This window comes from Brienomyrus brachyistius, chromosome 9 (genome assembly GCF_023856365.1).
Source record: "Brienomyrus brachyistius isolate T26 chromosome 9, BBRACH_0.4, whole genome shotgun sequence".
Taxonomy (NCBI): domain Eukaryota; kingdom Metazoa; phylum Chordata; class Actinopteri; order Osteoglossiformes; family Mormyridae; genus Brienomyrus; species Brienomyrus brachyistius.
The window spans coordinates 17,692,714-17,710,721 of record NC_064541.1 but is presented as its reverse complement, the minus strand read 5'-3'; the positions used below and the strand labels follow the sequence as shown (position 1 = coordinate 17,710,721).

Genomic DNA, 18,008 nt, shown 5'->3' with positions numbered 1-18,008 from the left:
ATTCACACCAAGTTTATATTTTGTATGCTCAAAGGTGACATATACTGCACCACATACCATGCAGTAGGACTGCTAAGGATTCTTAGTGGCACAAACACTTTTTTAAAATGAAAATCTCCATAGATAATACAACATTGTAATTTTGAAGAATACGTCTTCTGCTTGAAGGACAATAATGCTGTTGATCTGAGTTAGTATGTCTAATAATACATTTATACAGTACCCAGCCATTTCATTGATCCATTTAAAATATTTATATTATTTGTCAGTTACATTGTTTTGAGTTTGGATCCTTGATTTAATCTTTAGTCTGTGGAGGAGGTGGCAATATGTTTCCACACAAATATATAAATATTTGATGCTGGTCTTGAAGTCTAGATTATCTGAAATGGGATGGATGGATTCAGCTTTTTCACATAACAAGATCTTCATTTCAGGAACAACTTTGGGATTTGTATTGATCTAGGTTTAATTTTGATTCTGGGATCAATTATATTGTTCTTGATTCATCTGTATCCTTAGCTACCCTTGTTGTCTGATACAATTACTTCAGCCAAATTGGTCTAATGAGACATTACAGGACTCAGAAATTGGACTCTCAATATCCCACTCCTGCTTAACAAGTGTAATAGCTTGAATCTTGTATGCTTGACCAGCTTAACAACCAATAGTCAGAAATGCCACACTTCCTTCCCTGACTTCCTGATAATTTGGAGACTGTTAGTAAAGGAAGGATCTGTGCTAGATTGTCGTACTTCTTGTCTTTGTGGACCACTCTGTGACAAAAGAACACATTTTACTACAAAAACGTACCATATACTGTGCAGTTGTGGTAGAATATTTGCATGAATGCAAGCATGCTGCGATTATATAGGACAGGAGCAGATCGTTGTTCGTTGGTTTAATAATTGGCCCTTGGAGATTAGCATGTGTTCCCCCTGACGCTTTAGTAAATTCACTACCTTTGAATAATTTACGTGTTAATTAAGAAGCCTTTTTTCCCAGCTGGCTGGTGGGTTAATGGTATGACCAAATATTATTATTATTTTTTTTTTTCCTTTTAATTAAATATGTTCTGTTCAGTAACTGGGTATCGGTCCCCACCGATCCACATTACACCGGATGCCTATGGCTCCTCTTGCAGGGAGTGGGCCTACAGGGGAATGGACACATCAGGCTCATTCAGGCTCTGGTGTCCCTGTTCTAGGCGAGGTCATAAGGGTCATTGGAATCGAACAGAGCTAGCTGAGGTGGTTGGGGCATGTGCCCCTGGGGGGTTGGTCTGGGCAACTGGGAGGAGAACCCAGGGCAGAGCCAGAACATGCTAGGGAGATTATATCTTTCTACTGACCTGGGAACGCCTTGGTATCCCCCCTGGAGGAGATGGCTGGGGAGGGGGATGCCTGGGCATCTCTGTTCAGACGGCAGCCCCCCCCCCCCCCAACCCAGACCTGGATAAGCGATAGAGAATGGATGTTTATGGTAATGGTTCAGGTAGTAGTCTAATATTTTGTTAGCTATTAGTATCAGTTTAGAAAAATGTTCACCGACAGTTTTATGAAACCTCCCTAAAATCACACGACCTTGGCACTTCTTCACCATCACCAATGGTATCTTTAATTATTCCTTCCAAATTGGCATGAAGTCACTTTTCGGCATCTTTTCACGACTTGGCAGTGTGGTGATCTGCCCATATAAAGTAAACTGTATAAAAAGTGTTTTTTTGTGTCATTTTTTATGTTTGAGACTACGTGACAAGGGTGCCAGGCAAGCAATTGCCTATCTTGGTCTTGTGGTTGGGATTACTGTACTTAGAAGTAATGCGTTTAGGAGGCCAAATCCTGGATTTGACTGTTTTGTGTACTCTTGCATATTATAATATCCCTTCAGCCTACCTACTGTTTTTATTGCATAGCACATTTAGTAGTGTAAGGTCACATGGCATCCATTAATCCCATGGTTGTCCTTAAAATGTGAGATGCTCATGGTGTACTCTAACAAAAATCGTCATTGGGTAAGTGATTAACTGTATAAACAATTATGTAAAAGGAATGGATGGCTGTCTCACAAAGCAAAAACACCTTTCTAGGTTTTCCAGGACATGAATATGCCTCCACCAGTATAAAATTAACTGGACATCATTGGGTCTTGCTTGGGGTTGCAATGAAGGCATATTAGGTAATACCTGACCTTTGAATAAACAAGAAAAAGAGTGTTTCAAAACAAGGGAAATCACACAGTTGAGCGATCACATCCTCTGGGTCCAGGTATGATTGTCTTTGCACCTTGTAAAAGTAATGGTTTGTTAAACCAAATCGAATCTTCAGTTTATTTGATATGCAAAGTACCTTAATCTTTTGAAAAACGTTTGCATTCCTAATTTTATGGAAACCATCTTAAAATACTCGGCGAAACATCTCTCCTCTGAGAGCTTCTGCTTCTTTCATTCTGCGCGTCTACTTCTCCTTCAGCAGGAAGTCAACAGGAAGTGAAAAAAACCACAGATTCAGTCACACAAACAGACTGCAAGTGTTGCAGATACTTTGCATACTGGCTGCTTATGGTCTAATTCACTTTTCACCAAGATTCTTTAGGGCATATTTGATTGGGTCTTTGTCAAAGTTGCACGATTTCTGCCATTTTTTATCTCCCTAAAAACCTAATGGAATTTTAACATATGGTGTAGTATTTATTTCATATTCCAGACATCTCTTCTTGAATTTTGGTATAAAATGGAATAAGGCAAATCAAGAACTCCTAGTATTTGCAACTAATTTTACAGCCATGAACAGTGATATATACTCGTCTGCACAGCTGCAGTCCTGTTATTTCTGTGCTATGCTGTACTTTCGGTGCTTCTTTTACTTTCACACTCCAGAAACCTGATGAAATTTTAGCGCCGGTGTATCCCCCGTTTTAGCTCAGAAGTGCACTTGTACAGTCTTGTGTCGGACGAGCACACGTCTCAGAGATGGCGAGGGGGGAGAAGGAGGGGGTTAGAGGAACAGGAAGAGAAATGCAGTCAGAGTAAGTCCGCATTCTGCCTGAGTCAGTCCTCATTACATTTAATCGAAACTTTTTTCTCTGTTTTCGCGCCAGTGATGCATCGGCGAGTCAGTAATGTTGCCGTCGGCTGTTGACGATTTGAGGAGGTGATGCCCAACAAAGCAGAAAAGGTAAAGGGTCCAGGTAAGAGAATGATGACAACAAGAAGGAAGTGAAGGAGGCATGGGGGAGGGTTGGGCTGAGAGGCTCCATTACACATTACAGTCTTGTGAGGACGTCAAGCTTATGTTCTTATATAAAGGAAAACTGCAGATGCTCGTACTTCTATTTGGTTCCATGAGAGGCTTCGGATGATTGGCAACACTGAATGCACACCGCACAGGCCTGCATTATTCTGCATTGTGTTGTATTTGTGGAGTCATTTCTATAATTGCGGGCTCAATCACGTAAATCAAGTTTTATGCATATGTTGGTTTAATTTTGTAATGAATTGAAAACCTAATCTGAAGAGAAGCGATGAGATCGATTTCCTTTTGCCACTTTGGCAAACACGTTTTTAGTGAAACGGTTGACATTTCACCTGTCATGTGAAGACGTATGTATTTAAATTTATTAACACTGTTCAGTGTGTAAAGGTTGCAGAGGAGCATCTTACAGTAAACTGATTTGCATATTTAAGCAAAGCTTAAGGCCTTGTTGTCACGCATATGTTTCAGCATGAGAACTTTCATGACCTTATTTTGTTTTCCATCAGCTTCACATGTTAGTGGTCTGACTGATGTTGAAGTCAATGGAAGTCAGCGCCGAAGGTCTTAGTGCTAAAGATGAACTTACAGAAGCGGAGCTTCTCGAGCCTCTGTTCATCTATGAGGAAGGGGATGAGATAAAGAACGGGGCCAACGGCAGAGATAACGGCAGCAATGGCGGCGAAGCTTCCAGCGTAGGCAGGGAAGCGGGAGAAAGTGTCGATATGGAGGGAGAAGAGGGAGACACAGAGACGGAGGATTTCGGAAGGGAGGCATGGAGGGAAAAAGAGGAGCAGAAAGAAAGAGAGACAGGCGACGAGAGAGAGACTGAGCAGCCCGGAGAGACGAATTTGGAGGAAGGGAGAAGAGACAGAGTGACAGATGAGAGACAGACAGATACGTTGGAAGAGCAAAGAAACATAGACATGGAGACAGATGTCCACCATGGAGAAGAAAACCACAATGGAGCACGTTCTGAAAAAGAGGACACAGCCAAAGACACTGATGTAGAGAAAGGTGGAGAGAGAAAGGGTGATGAGTTAGAAACCATTCCAGGTTTACAGATTCCTGTTAAAACATCCACTGTGGTGAAATCCCGAGACAGGCTGAGTCCACCGGATGCCCAGAAACAGGTAAAATTTCAGCGTTTTGAATTCTTCTCACTTGTTTGAACTTTAGCACTCACCCTTGCAGGGATTCAGAAACAATGGATAAAGTCTGAATTGCAAATTTATGCGATTAAACCAATATATCTGTGACAGAATAGAAGTAAAACCTGTTTTAACAAAGGATTTGGATTTCACAAAGGGAAACGGCAGTCTAACATGGAAGCAGACCAATGAAGGCAGTGGGAGCACATTACTGTAGCAGGTTTAATGCTGCTGCAATACAATTGGGTTGAATGACTAAGGGGACAATGGCTGAAACAACAGGGGACAGAACAGTATGTCAGAGATGGGCTTTTGGGGATATGTTGAGCACATGCCTTGTGTTCATCTGCTTATTGCAGTAATCTTGGGCAATCTCTGGGAAGCATAATGAGGACAGGACACCTGCACTAAAGCATGCACCTATTTGCTATAATGTATGTTCCCTTTACATTATTCAAACTTAGATTACAGCTCAGGGTTTGATTGTAAATAGAATTTTGGCAGTTACTGGTCATTCAAGAAGATTACTTTTACAGAATAGCTGACTCAGATCACCACACTGAATGTCCTGCTAAAACCCTGGATTTGCTTACGCAATATATTTTTTTGTTTATTGTTATAGCTACTGTATCTAGCGATCAAGCTGAAAAAAATTCTTCAGATGACAGGTCTAGGATCCATGTGGTTGGAATTAAACAGAATTAATGTTCCAAAATTTTATGGTAAACTTATTTCAGGAGCAAAAATGTCTGCTTCAAGGTATCTGCAGCTCAGCCTCCTATAAATATGGAAATCACTCAGTAATACCTAGTGATCCTTCCCGGTGCCACTGCGCTTCTCATGCCTGTAAAAATGTCCTCTCAGATTCGCAGGTTAACCCCGGACTTTCCGGACTCCCTGTATGAGCTGCTCTGCTCCCTTCAGGAGGGACGAAGGATGAATGACCAGCGCTGCTCTTTCGGCTTGGAGAGAAGGTGTCACTCAGAACCAAGCACCCCTGTCCTCCGACACAAAGGTGAGACAAAGTGGGGACATAAACTCAGAGGACCAGGTGTAATTTGGCCTGGTTAAATTCGATGTCTGGAATTGGATACATTGTCACTAAACACAAAATAAAAATTAGGAATATATTATAATGGGTTCATTCATCATTACTGTTGGGTTGGAATGAAGCCTGGTTCATTCAGTTAAGTGTAAAAAGATTATTAATACAATTATTAATTCAGTACAAGAATTAGGGTCTTTGATGGGGGGGGGGGTCATGGGAATATTTTGCAAGAACTGACAAACTGCATTGTTGATATTCTCATTCTTTGCAATTAAAAGGCACTAAACAATCAGCACATTATTCTACTCCACTCTTTCATTTTCCTCTCAACAAAAAAAATTAATATCTTTCTCAGCATAGCTAATTAATTCAATGAGCCATATCAGCACCTTTCCCAGAGCTAAAGTATTCAAGGGTGTTTGTGGTTGATAGTAATCATGCATTAGCACCGCTAGGGGGTCTCTAGCTCTGATCTGTTTGGTGGTCCCTTGATTTAACATAATAAGAATGCCAATACTGATTGATACTATCTAGCCCAACACTCAGTAGCTAATAGAAGCGTTCCTTGACTCACAGCTTTTTTGTGTGTTAGACTTGCAGTGCACAGATGTGGTCGTAATCTGATTTAGACATTGCCGGTAAACCCTGCTGGAATGTGCTCTACTCACGAAACAAGCTCTGTAGTTTAGTTTTTCATAATATGTTACACGATAAAGGAACTAGACACTTGCAGTCAATTTCCTAACAATTATTGTGACACAAGCTGCCTTTGGAAAAACAACTTAGAAAAACGTACAGTCTAGACACCACCATACTATTGCCTTTGTCACCTGCATGGAGACTCAAAGAGGCTCAGCGTACAGAAGCACAGAGGACTGTGCCCCGAAAACAGCTGAACACTTTTAATTAAGTCCAACTAATTCCAGCTTTTCTGTCTCACTGTCTTGAAAAACAGTGGTTTTCTCCTCAATGACATCAATCCAGAAGGAGGAGTTCTTTGAGCTACTGGCCACCTCCCAAGGCCGTCGGCTTGATGACCAGAGGGCAGAGCTACGCGACCCTACACGACGAGTACTTCGCTGGAGGAATATCAGTCTACGGAAGAACAGCCTGAAGGATCCAGAGATAAAGGAAGCACCGGCCAAACCAGTTCCAAAGGAGGACCTTTATAATATGATTCTAACCTCTCAAGTAATGTTCAGATACCTTTCTTAGGTGGAATTCATGTAATTTGTACAAATATATTATTAATTTCCAATACCAAAATACAAACTTTGATACAGATATTGGCCTTGATACAATATTGCAATAACCAGCATAATGCTTATCTGCATACCATTTCCCTGCCTTTGATTTATTCATAATGTATGAAATTTAAAGCGACCAGTCTTATCTCTGTCTTCCAGTCAAAAGATTTTGCACAAACAGATTTTCTACTTTTGCGTGTCACTCACTAAAAATACACTGAAATAAATGTACAGTATGTTCACCATTTGAGGACCTTTATTAGCAAGAAAATAATCTTTAATTCATCAAAATGGCCTCCTCTAGCAGTTATAACAGCAGATAAAATATGAGGCATTCCATGGGATGAAACAGTTAACCAGTGCATTTGAAGTTAAAGGACAGCCTAGAATTTGACTGTCATCACCACACAACCAGTTAACAGGATGTCAGACATGTACTGTCACATACTCTATCCATGTTATAAAGACTTGTTTGACTTATATTTTCATTTATAGTTGTTCATTCAACTTTCAAATGCTTTATAAGAATAAAAAAAGTCCAGAGTTTATTAAATAAATGGAAAAGTGATAAAAACCTGTGACGTGCAAAAACTTTTGACTGGTATTTTATTTTAATTTAATACCTTCTAACAGGTGTTAAGAGTTAATGCACTTGTGTCATAAACATAGTATTAAAGACCAGCGACGTCATCTATAGACTTTTTGATTCCAGTACTCTATATTAGTTTACAGTGAGGCATCTCTCACTTTGTGTGATTATAATCCCCCTTAAATTCCATTTTTAGGCCCAAGGAAGGATGGAAGACCAGCGCTGTGCCGCCCCTGGGCCAATGGACGACGAGGACTTCTTCTCCCTGTTGCTGAAAGTCCAAGGAGGACGGATGGACGAACAGAGGACTGAGATGCCCGTGCCGCTCCGAGACTGAAGGGCCGAGTGAGCAGTCAGGAGGCGGACAGAAGCTGCCCTGTTACCCAGCTTCTCAGCCCTGGCTCACGCTCCTCAGACTTTTCCTATGGACTCGTAGCACCTGCCTGTCCATGATTGCTTGAGTTACCCATTCAAGTTTTTTATATACGTGTTCAGTTGAGATATAAACTGCATTTGCACGATGCTCTCTGAAGTATAATCTGTCTCATTTCGGCGCATGTGAGCCGCTGTTTGGGACGGTGTGCTAGTGTGAGTGTGTGCTTGTTCAGTCCAGCTATTGATGAATGTCACCGAGGTATTTATACCGAAATACAGCAGAAAAGTACTTCAGCTTCAATCCATTTTTCAAATGTAAGTTATTAAAAGGCACATCACTGCAAGTGTCATATAATTTAAAGGCTATGAGTGTTACTGGTCTGGGTAGACATCAAATAAAATAAGATCCAAAGATGACTTATGGTGTGAATGCTGTCAATCACACTATCATGCAATTTAGATTTTGTGTGAAATGTCAATAAAATGATCACTCGTAGTAACTACAGAGCCAAAGTGCTAACTTGAGCAGTAGTTTGCAACCCAAATGGGTAAGCATGACACTGCAGGGACTAAAGTCTATCCATCCATCCATCCATCCATCCATCCATCCATCCATCCATCCATCCATCCATCCATCTTCTATAGCCTTTTGTTCTATGCAGGGTCTACACTGTTTAAAGTGACATGAAGGGAGAGTATTGCAAATGCAACACCGCACACTGGAGAGTCAAAAGTTGTGTCTCAGTTATCTGATCACTGATGGCAAGAAAACTAACACCATCTTGCCTACACACTCACTACTTCCTCAAAAAAGCAGGTGCTGAACCCCTAATAAATTTTAGTTGTAATATGTTGACTGTTATGATGTCAGTTGACTAGTTCTCAGCCTTTTGGCTTCATAATACATACTATAAGTTGGGGCTGTGAGCCACAGGGAGGTGAGGCTAGCTGATGTGATGGACGTCTTCCATCACATTTAACTTGATGTACTCCTTGGGCTGAGCTCTGATCTTTCGCAGAGGGAAAGAAGCAGGAACTGTCAGGTAAACTGCAATGCACTTAGAAAACTACTACTACTACACACAAAAATCAATAAAACACTAACCTAAGGCCTGTGATTCACTGCTAACATAGTGCTGGAAACCCTACACGCACACATTTTTGTTTGTAATCCATATTAAATTTTTAAATATAAAATTTTTTAAATAGTGCCATAAATTGCATATAGATCCTTATACAATATTTTAAACAAAACAATATAGTGCCCGTCAGAACTACTACTAATTGACACCATTGATAAAGATGACTAAAAAGGTTATGGAAAAAAATGTAGTGAATTAGCTGGATGTAACACTGGAAAAACTGATAGAAATCCAATCTTGAATTGAAGTAAATGTATTCTATAGCTGTAAGGATTACTCGATTATTTAAATGGGTCGATTACAATTCAGGTTTGACGAACTCAGCTAATAATGTGAGGTTAGCCATAGATATGTCCCATTTTTTGCTGAATTTTTCACAAACGCTCAAAGTCTATGAATCAGTCGCACAGAAAGCGCGAAAATGATATGGTTGATATGGAGCTCGCATGCAGTGCTCATGCAAAAGCAGCGGTGGTAAACCTGATTTTTAAAACCTATACTAGCTTAAACTAGCTGAAACTAACGCTGAAAGGGAACTATCATTAAAATTGCAAAGCTTGCTAAGTTCGGTTTCCTGTGACTAAGTAAAAATGTTTTACTTAGTTTATTGATGATTTGAACCAAACAGACTATTGCAGTCCTTGCAATGTAACAATTTCATCTGCATGAAATGGCATGTTGATATGCTGTCACCACACACTTGTGTGTTTGGAATTTAGACGTTCACCCCGTGTATGGATGCCTTTTCGGCAGATCTATGTGTGACTGAGTGTGCACCCTCCAATGTGTGGTTGGTTCCTCTCGTGTCAATTGCTATATACCATATGAAATGTAATCGATTACACTATGAATCGTCAGATTAATCAAATATTAATATAATCGATGGTGACAGCCGTATACTGTATTCCGGGAATCTAACAAAACCACATGCCACAATTATTAGCACCCACTGGAAATTCGTATTAAGAAAATGTTACTGAAGCATGCTCCAAATGATCTATTACTTTCCATCTGAAAAGTAAGTCCATCTGAGTGTTTAGGAACTCCCTTAGTCTAAGGAACTCCTGTAGTCATTCCCTTAGTCTGGAGGGCATTATATATGCACAGTACCATTCCACTTTCCTTACTGTAGGCTAAACATAGGCTGTATGTCTCTTCCACATGAGTAGACTTGCTTCGTAGCTTTCAGATATGCACTTCTTCGTTTTAGGAAATGTACATTCCCGCCGCATTCCAGTATATCTCCAGAATAATAATTCATTGCATGGACGTAATGTTTTATCCGTAGACAGCTTGGTCAAAATACCCTGTGCTCCGCCCCGGTCACTTATATCTCCACCTTTCACTACTGACCCCTTCGAATAATTTCATTTCTGCGTGGAGGAGGAAGTGCTACAACTAAAGCAGTGCGCAGCGTCTGGAGGCCGGCGAAAGAGTGCAGTTTACAAAAGCAGGCAAACGCGGCTCCCAGTTTCTCTTTTGCAGTGCGTTGTCCAGCATGCTCAGCGGCTGCTCTTTTCACTCGATGGTAGACAAAAACATTATTTAGAAGTACTGTAACTAGCGAAATGCTTGACAGCCAGAACCTAAAACAACAGTATTGATAATACTGTTTACTATAGTTGCACATAACTCACGTTTGATTAACTCACATTTAATTCGTTAAGTCGTTAAAATTGTATTAGTTAAATTACCCGCGAAGTGTACGAGTTTTCTTGCAGTGAGCGTCTGTTTCTGTGAAATTAAACTTTTTACTTTTATCTGTTGTCATTTTCAGATCATGCTTTTGCTCAGTTGTCTCCTGCTGTTTCACCTGTCATCGGACGGTGCTGCTTCGCCGATCTCCTGCTTCAGTGACAATGGAAAACCCACTGACTGGTGAGCAAATATACAGAAAACCGCAGGGTGCATCAAAATTTAGTTATTCTATTATGAATCTGTAGGCTTAGCTGGTGAACCTGGCAAAGAATACTCGGGAATTGCGCAAATATTTCTAATTTGATAGGAAGATACTTTCGCTCGAATTTATTAGCATTATTCTACACTACATTGACTCCCGATCGATAGTTTCTATAGAAATGTAGCTATCTTAAACTATCTACTTCTTAGTCGCGTTCTCATTGTGCCAGTTCTTTCTGGTCATGTGATGTCTTATTCACCAGCGCAGACTTGTCACAACAGTCTACAGAAATCACAACTGGAATTCGCATCCGGGGTTCACGTTCGTATTTTGGTGTTGCTCTGTCTCAGGTTCTATCTCTACAAACTCCCACACCTCTCTCATGAACAACATAGCGACGGGCTGACATACCTGCTGATGGACACAGGGAGTGACCAATGGGCAGATGGAGCCGTGTTGGTGAACGACAGTGCAGGAGCTCTGGGGAAGACAGTGGGTCAGCTTTATGAAGAGAGAGGGGTCTGTGTCTGCCACTCATGCTACCTAATTTTATACAGAGAGATTTCCGTACAACACTGTATGGTAACACTGTCTTTAATGCTTCCAAGACTTTCAGACAAAGGATCAGAGTGATGCAACCAGCATACATGTGACCATGCATGTATTTATTTAGGAACCAACTTCTTCTTCTGTTTTCCATTGTATGGTTGTTCTTGGAACATAACGTGACCGTAATATATCCCAGGCGTCCTTCATTAAGGATCTAGACAAGGGGTCTTTGGATGTATGTTGCTGTAATTTCAGTTTCAGCAAAAGCGAAGGCGTGTTCTCCATCCTGCATGCATAAATATATTCTTAGCGCGAGTAGCTTAAATGAGGAATAGGTCATGTGTTTTCTCAGTTACTTTGAGAAACTACACTTGTCTTCCTCTCCTCTGAAACAGAAGTCTCCTCAAAAGTAATGCACAAACACACACATAACATTTATATTTCACTGTATGACATTTGTATTTTCAGTAGTGTTTTGATTTGGATTCTTCACTAAAACGTTCATATCCCAGGGGAATAGCATTTGCATCCAAGCAAGATATGTTGTTTTTTTCTCCTCTCAAAGTGTCTTGCTGGATAAACGGGCGATTACTCGTATATGTTTTCTGGGTAACTTTCAGGGTGATGATATTGCATACATCCTCTACAATGACCAGAGACCCGAGGGGAAGGGATTGTTTGAACATGAGAAAGGTCATACGAAAGGTACGATGGCCTCTTGAAAAAATGTTTCTCTGAATAAATAGAATCATTAATTATTTATCGATGCATCAGCATGATTGGTGTGTAGGTGTGTTTATGTTTGGACACACACAGTCTCAGGAAGTCAGTGTGTTCCATATGGTTTGTATTCTTCTGCACTGAATGCTCAATGGCTACACCTTGTGGTCACAAATCATTAGTTAATATTTGCAAAGGTAAATAGTGGCCAGAATGCTGTTTCCTCACTGTAAACCATAACCTCATTGGATGGGAATGTGTACTTGTTTTTTTGCCACATAATAATATGTAAAGTGAATAATTTAAGTTTCTAATGTGTAAAGGTGTCGTTCTTCTGGATAAGACCCAGGGATTCTGGCTGGTCCATAGTACACCTCATTTTCCAAATGTCAAGGAGGCGGGTAAATTTGAATATCCGGAAACTGGGACGAAGAACGGACAGAACTTCATCTGTGTCACTTACCCTCTGGATATGTTTGAGACCATCGGTAAGTATATGCTGTGATATATATGCCTTTACATTAACTCTGAGAGTAGTACTTTTTCCTTCTTGACTCATACTTTTGCTCTTGTTCTGTTAAGGACCAATTATTATAACGACAGCTGGGAATTAGTGGTGGTGCTGGTTTTGTGTGCTTCCCCTTTAATGGAGCCGGCAACCCAAATAACTGGTTCCGTTGCCATAGTGATGGTGAAAGGAACCCTTGTGCGCTGTCTGCTCATGTGATTGAGTTTATATGTGCAAAATACCTGCAGATAAGTTGGTTCTCGACGTTCGGGTAATTAGGGAAATTATGCAGGATTCGCAGTACAGGAACACGAGGGTGCGTCGTCTCAGTGTGACCCAGGTGGCAGGATATGCGGTGGCTTTAGATTGGAGCAGACGGCAGCATCCTCCTCTGCTCTGTGAACATCATCAATATGTACACAGAGGTCTGTTAAATACAGGGATGCTGAAGTGGATGGCATTGTAATCACATAGGCCGATAGATACAATAGTTCATCAGTGAAAGTGATCAATCTGTTTTCAGAATGGATGCCCATTACCACATGATAATGTTACAGTATATAAGGAGAAACCAGTAATTATGCACCAGGCAGCATTATGCGTCTGCAGCACGGAATCTGCAGTATTTATTAATTTCTTAATTCTTCACGTGTTTTATAGGTCAGCAGTTGACAATCAACGAGCCTCTTATCTATGACTGCAATGTGCCCAGTTCCCTGGCTTCTCTGCTGCCCTCGATGGTGGAGCTCTGTAGGAGGAGCCAAAGCGCCCAGGGGAACGTCAGCGTCGCCCTGTCTCACGTTTCCTCCAATCGTAGCGTGCCTCTCACCTCCCTGGCCGGAACCGAGTTCATAAGCTTTGCGAAAAGTGCATCGTTTGAACATGGTGAGTCCCTTGATGTGCACGAAGGTGTATAATCCATTCTTGTGATACACCTGAAAAGAAAGATACAGTTTGAGAATTGAGGAGTCGAGATAAAACAGATACGCAGGTCTGCTGTGGGAATACAGAACAGCCACGCGCTTTGGTCACTGTCCCGCGCACTTCTAACCGCGTCGCTAAAAGGAGACGCGATGAGTAACAGCTGAAATGGCTCTGTTAAGTCTGCAAACAGTGAGGCCGGTATTCCGGCGTGTTTATATTCAGAGACGCCCCCCTGGGGATCTGCTTCGCTTTGTAATAGATATTAATGTAGCTGCTAACATGGTTTATTTATGGAAATGATGCTAAAATGTTCATTCGGGCTGTCGCTCATTGGAAATAACCCAAATATCAGTTGGGCGCATTTTTTAATTTTAGCTGAGAAATAATGGTGAGAAAACTTTTTTAAAAATATATATTGTTACTATGTTTAAGACATTTCTACTTTTTCTTGCAAAGATGACACTGTGTCAAATGGCTTATTACCTCACTGGCGTTTACTGCAGTTTGTGCAGTTTTATTTATTATAAGGTGATAAACCCCAACTGTAATATCCCCCTCGCACAGACCTCTACCACTCCTGGGTGGCCCCAACACTCAAGTCCGACCTGCTGGTCCAGTTCTGGCGCCTGTCCACTGGCGTCTTGCCCTCAGATTGTTCCGAAGGCTGGAAGGTCTTCAACGCGAAGACGCTCTCTCCGGGAATGGCGGAAGAATACAGCAGCAACAAGGACCACTCAAAGTGGGCCGTCGCCATGGAGCAGAGCTCCAGCAGCTGGATCTGCGTGGGTGACATCAACAGGAACGAGGCAGAGGAGAAGAGGGGTGGTGGGACCGTGTGCCAGAACAATGCCGTGGTGTGGAAAGCGTACAGGGTGGCACTGGTGGACTACTACCCCTGTGACCACTGATGTACTGGGAGGGAAGGTGGGGGCGTGGTCAGAAAAGTGTGTTGCATCATTTTCAAATTTCGTTTAAACTTGTAGCAAGTTACTATCATTACATTATTTTAAGTATGTCTGTGCAATTAATACCGTTGTTAAAGTGATTGAAAATGAGGTAAATGCACTAATATGCAAAAACAATGAACGCAGTCGTTAGAAGATCCATCTGTGGATCAGTCTGTCGTCTACATTAAAGCACTTAGAAGAGGCCTAAGTGCCTCCAGGCTTATCATAAGTACAGCTTTCAATTGGCAAAACCCATTAAACCATTAATTAGACTAATTCTTCAGCTAGGTAGTTTGTGTGTTAATGAGCAGTGTGTAACAAACAAAAGGGCCCACAGAACTGAGTTATTTTCACCTGGAGGATAAACGGAGAATCTCTGGTTATAAGGGTTAGGCTCAGTTGGCCAGCACAGCTGTCAGTCACTGCGGGGATCCTCGCTGCTCCCCATGCGTGACTCTGCAGGAGAGCCGAGTTAAAGGTGATGGACGTTTCATGTTGGGGCAGCGTTAGGAAGAAAAGCCGCAGCACCTCCAACCTGACTGGTAATTCACATTCAAAGCGGCACCTGTAATACTCTCAGATGTGTCACCTTGCAGCGCTTGTACACAAGTGCTTGTAACTATGTCTGCATACAGTGAAGCAGAGGTGGGGATTACATCATTTCATAAAACCTGTGTTCTTTTGGAGGGGGGGGGGGGGTGCATAGAGCTGATGCTGGAGATTAGGGCTATAGGCTTATGATTTTAAAGTGGATTTTCTGCTGAAATGATCGTTTTACTTCCGTTGTAACTGAGAACGATTAATGGTGTTTGGCGAGAGTGGTGATCCTCAACAGGGTTGTGGAGGAGAAAGGCATGCTGGAGAATGTGCAGTGCAAAGTGTATCACTGGCGGAAACGACCAACATGCCAGCAAGATGATCTCCTCTGTTTATCTCACACTACCTCTCAAAGGTGGCCTTTCATGTCGGTATTGAAATTAGGGGCACGGATGGGTCTGTTACTGTGGTGCAGCGTGAGACTTGTCAGTCATTCATTTCGCGACAGATCTACGTGTGCTTTACGCTACTGTAGGTGTAACAGAACAAATCCGACTTTAATGTTACTGTACAGAATTAAATTTTTAATAGCAGCAGAAAAGCTTTATGTCTTGCTTGTTCACATACATGCGTCCATCTTCTAATTGCTTTTCCTGAGCAGGGTTACAGGGGAGAAAAGAGCCTATATGGTAGAACAGAATACAAGGCTGGGGTTCACCCTGGACAGGAAGCCAGTCCATCACAGGTCACATAAAGTACCAGTCGGTAGTTTGGACACACCATCACATGCATCACATGACCTGGCCACTTGACCTAAACACAGTAGGAATGATTTTGGAGACGTTAATCTAGATAGTGAAGGAAAACAGTCAATGAGCTCAGAATACATGTGGGATCTTCTTCAGAACAGCTGGGAAAGCATCTCAGGAGGCCACCTCATTAAACCGGCATTGAGGAGAGTGTAGGGTCAGCCAGTCCCTGGAGGTTAGGGGGTTAGGGGCTCAATATTGGGATCATTCTGCTGCCCCACGCATTCCAAACCCATAGAGCTGCCCCCCACCACACAAATCTTTTTTTTTGTTCAATACTTTGCATAATTCCATATATTATTTTATAGTTCTGATGTCTTTATAACTATTCTAAAACGTAAAGAATAACACAAATGAATCTTTCTGTCTCTGGGCGTGTCCAGACTTTTGACTGGTGCCGTGCATGCACTCGCACATTCGCTCATACTCTCCGGGAACGCCCGGATGCCTGTCTGCATGTCTTCGGATTGTGGGAGGAAAGCTTCTCGCCAATGGGAAAGCATGCAAACTCCACACACAGTAGAGGTTAGACTGGAACTCCCCAACAATCTTTTTGAAAATATATGTATAATGCCCCATCCATACATCCTCCAACCACTCATCCAGGTCTGGCTTGCAGGCGGCCTGGAGCCTATCGGGAGCAGCACGGAGTGTGGGGCACTGGGCACCTGCTTGCAGCACATCGGCAAGCACAATATGTCATATTGTATTGTGGCGCCGGTGTGAGTGATTGTAACTCTTCTGCAGCTGCAAGGTCCTTTCATGTGCGCTGATGGTACGCGAATCTGGCCGAGCTTGATTTATCACTACTGCCGCACGTGAGTCAACAGGAGCTGACACAGCAGTAGTGCGAGCTCCCCCAGCCCACCCCCCCCCGTGGGTGCTTATGAGTCCACAGCCCCAACAGCTACTTGCTGACCCAAAGCTGTGTACTGTTCATTTGCTAATGCGACTTGTGAGAAAAAAAACACGAACGCAAAATTGATTGAGTTTCTGTTCCCTCAAGATGCTAAAAATGGTGGCATCGTGAAGCGGGACATGATCGGACTCGTCTGACAACCTTACGGCATTTAAATTCTCGTTTTACTAGTTTTAAACACAGCTAGTTACAGCTAGTTACAGCTTGAACAGAGAACAAAAATAATCGTTTTGTTTAGTAAGTATTATATGTATGTAGCATTTAGTTTCTGGTATGTAGTTCAGTAGGGTTTTTTTTATACCGTCATATTGGTTACTGTGGCAATAAAGCAGAACTGGGCTTCCGAATTCCATCTGTTGTTGCTACGGTGAAGTAGACATGGTTACACTGACTGTGCTGTTAATGGTGTGGCATGTGTGGGACAGAAGGGATCGTGGCAGCTGTAGTTCCCTCGAGGAAGTTACCTGGTCCAAATCATTCCAAATATCCAGTCATATGAATGGAGAAAATAACATATTTCAATTTGGGTAAAAACGTCAACTTGGTGACTAAAAGCGAACGTTATGTTTGGCAGCTCCATTTGTGGAACGGCTGCTCTGTGAAATGCAGGATTCATTCTCACAGGCCTGATTACATCCCGGCAGCCTGCTTCTTGCGGAGGATTCCTGCCATGACAGTCACCGACGTGTCAGGTGTCTCGCGGGTGATGTCAGCCTCGGGAAATTAAGGGAAGGCATTCTCACTGCAGGCAGCGGCCAATCGGATACAAAGGCTCGATGTAACAACATCGGTCCACGGGAGAAAACGAAACACAAGAATAGGGAAAATGTAAAAATGGGAGATCTGCCTTCCCAAATGCACAGAGAATTAAAAAATTGACTTCGGCTTACAAAAGAAAACACATTCTGTGCCCACAAATCAGCTGTACATGCTCCTTGGAGGACATTTGCATTGTGGCTGCGTGACGCGTCTCCAGGCGGGACGGCAGACACAGCCGTGTGACGCGGGTATGGTGAGGTTTTAGTACACAAGAGAGCAGGCGAGTTTCGCCAAAACCCGTAGGGAGGGACAAAAATAAAAGACAGCCCTTTCAGCTTCGGCGGACGGGTAGCAGACAGGATAACGAGTCGGGTGTCGGCTCTTGGAGAGGGATACAGGTGGGTGTGGGGTCAGACCCTGTGCACATGTTCTGGGGCTGATTTGATTAACCAAAAGTTAAAACTTTACTGTAAATCCAGTTTTACATATAGTATGGCTACTTTATTAGACATACCTACTTGTACATACAGTACCTACTTGTACATACAGTACCTACTTGTACATATAGTACCTACTTGTCCTGTCACTCACCAATCTTCTTTTAATGTGTATATCCTACATACTTTTTTACTG

General features: G+C 42.2%; 2 protein-coding genes across 6 annotated transcripts; both read left to right on the top strand.

Annotated features, from left to right (window-relative positions):
- Positions 1-2,371: 2,371 nt before the first annotated feature.
- LOC125749065 (G-protein-signaling modulator 1) lies at positions 2,372-8,078 on the top strand. 3 transcript variants are annotated; one of them, XM_049025926.1, is made up of 5 exons: positions 2,372-3,176; positions 3,761-4,384; positions 5,267-5,417; positions 6,406-6,641; positions 7,483-8,078. In XM_049025926.1, exons 2-5 carry the CDS (start codon positions 3,785-3,787, stop codon positions 7,621-7,623), a joined length of 1,128 nt encoding a protein of 375 aa, XP_048881883.1. In that variant the 5' UTR covers positions 2,372-3,176; positions 3,761-3,784; the 3' UTR covers positions 7,624-8,078. The 3 variants fall into 3 exon arrangements, with proteins under 3 accessions (XP_048881883.1, XP_048881882.1, XP_048881884.1); XM_049025925.1 differs by having other exon boundaries at positions 2,440-3,189; XM_049025927.1 differs by lacking the exon at positions 2,372-3,176 and adding an exon at positions 3,247-3,452.
- Positions 8,079-10,000: 1,922 nt separating this feature from the next.
- Positions 10,001-15,489, top strand: dnase2 (deoxyribonuclease II, lysosomal). Of its 3 annotated transcripts, none has more exons than XM_049025931.1 (7): positions 10,001-10,257; positions 10,581-10,681; positions 11,054-11,222; positions 11,873-11,957; positions 12,296-12,460; positions 13,141-13,365; positions 13,969-15,489. In XM_049025931.1, the coding sequence occupies exons 2-7, from the start codon at positions 10,584-10,586 to the stop codon at positions 14,310-14,312; spliced, it is 1,086 nt and encodes a 361-aa protein (XP_048881888.1). In that variant the 5' UTR covers positions 10,001-10,257; positions 10,581-10,583; the 3' UTR covers positions 14,313-15,489. The 3 variants fall into 3 exon arrangements, with proteins under 3 accessions (XP_048881888.1, XP_048881886.1, XP_048881885.1); XM_049025929.1 differs by having other exon boundaries at positions 10,001-10,287; XM_049025928.1 differs by having other exon boundaries at positions 10,002-10,331.
- The last annotated feature ends 2,519 nt before the right edge of the window (positions 15,490-18,008 follow it).

Excerpts from the sequence above, each read along its gene's own strand:
- LOC125749065 (XM_049025926.1), top strand. The coding sequence starts at position 3,785 with ATGTTGAAGTCAATGGAAGTCAGCGCCGAAGGTCTTAGTGCTAAAGAT. Across the intron at positions 4,385-5,266 it reads CACCGGATGCCCAGAAACAG|ATTCGCAGGTTAACCCCGGA; the intron begins GTAAAATTTCAG and ends ATGTCCTCTCAG. Across the intron at positions 6,642-7,482 it reads ATATGATTCTAACCTCTCAA|GCCCAAGGAAGGATGGAAGA; the intron begins GTAATGTTCAGA and ends TTCCATTTTTAG.
- dnase2 (XM_049025928.1), top strand. The coding sequence starts at position 10,302 with ATGCTCAGCGGCTGCTCTTTTCACTCGATG. Across the intron at positions 11,958-12,295 it reads TGAGAAAGGTCATACGAAAG|GTGTCGTTCTTCTGGATAAG; the intron begins GTACGATGGCCT and ends TAATGTGTAAAG. Across the intron at positions 12,461-13,140 it reads GGATATGTTTGAGACCATCG|GTCAGCAGTTGACAATCAAC; the intron begins GTAAGTATATGC and ends CGTGTTTTATAG.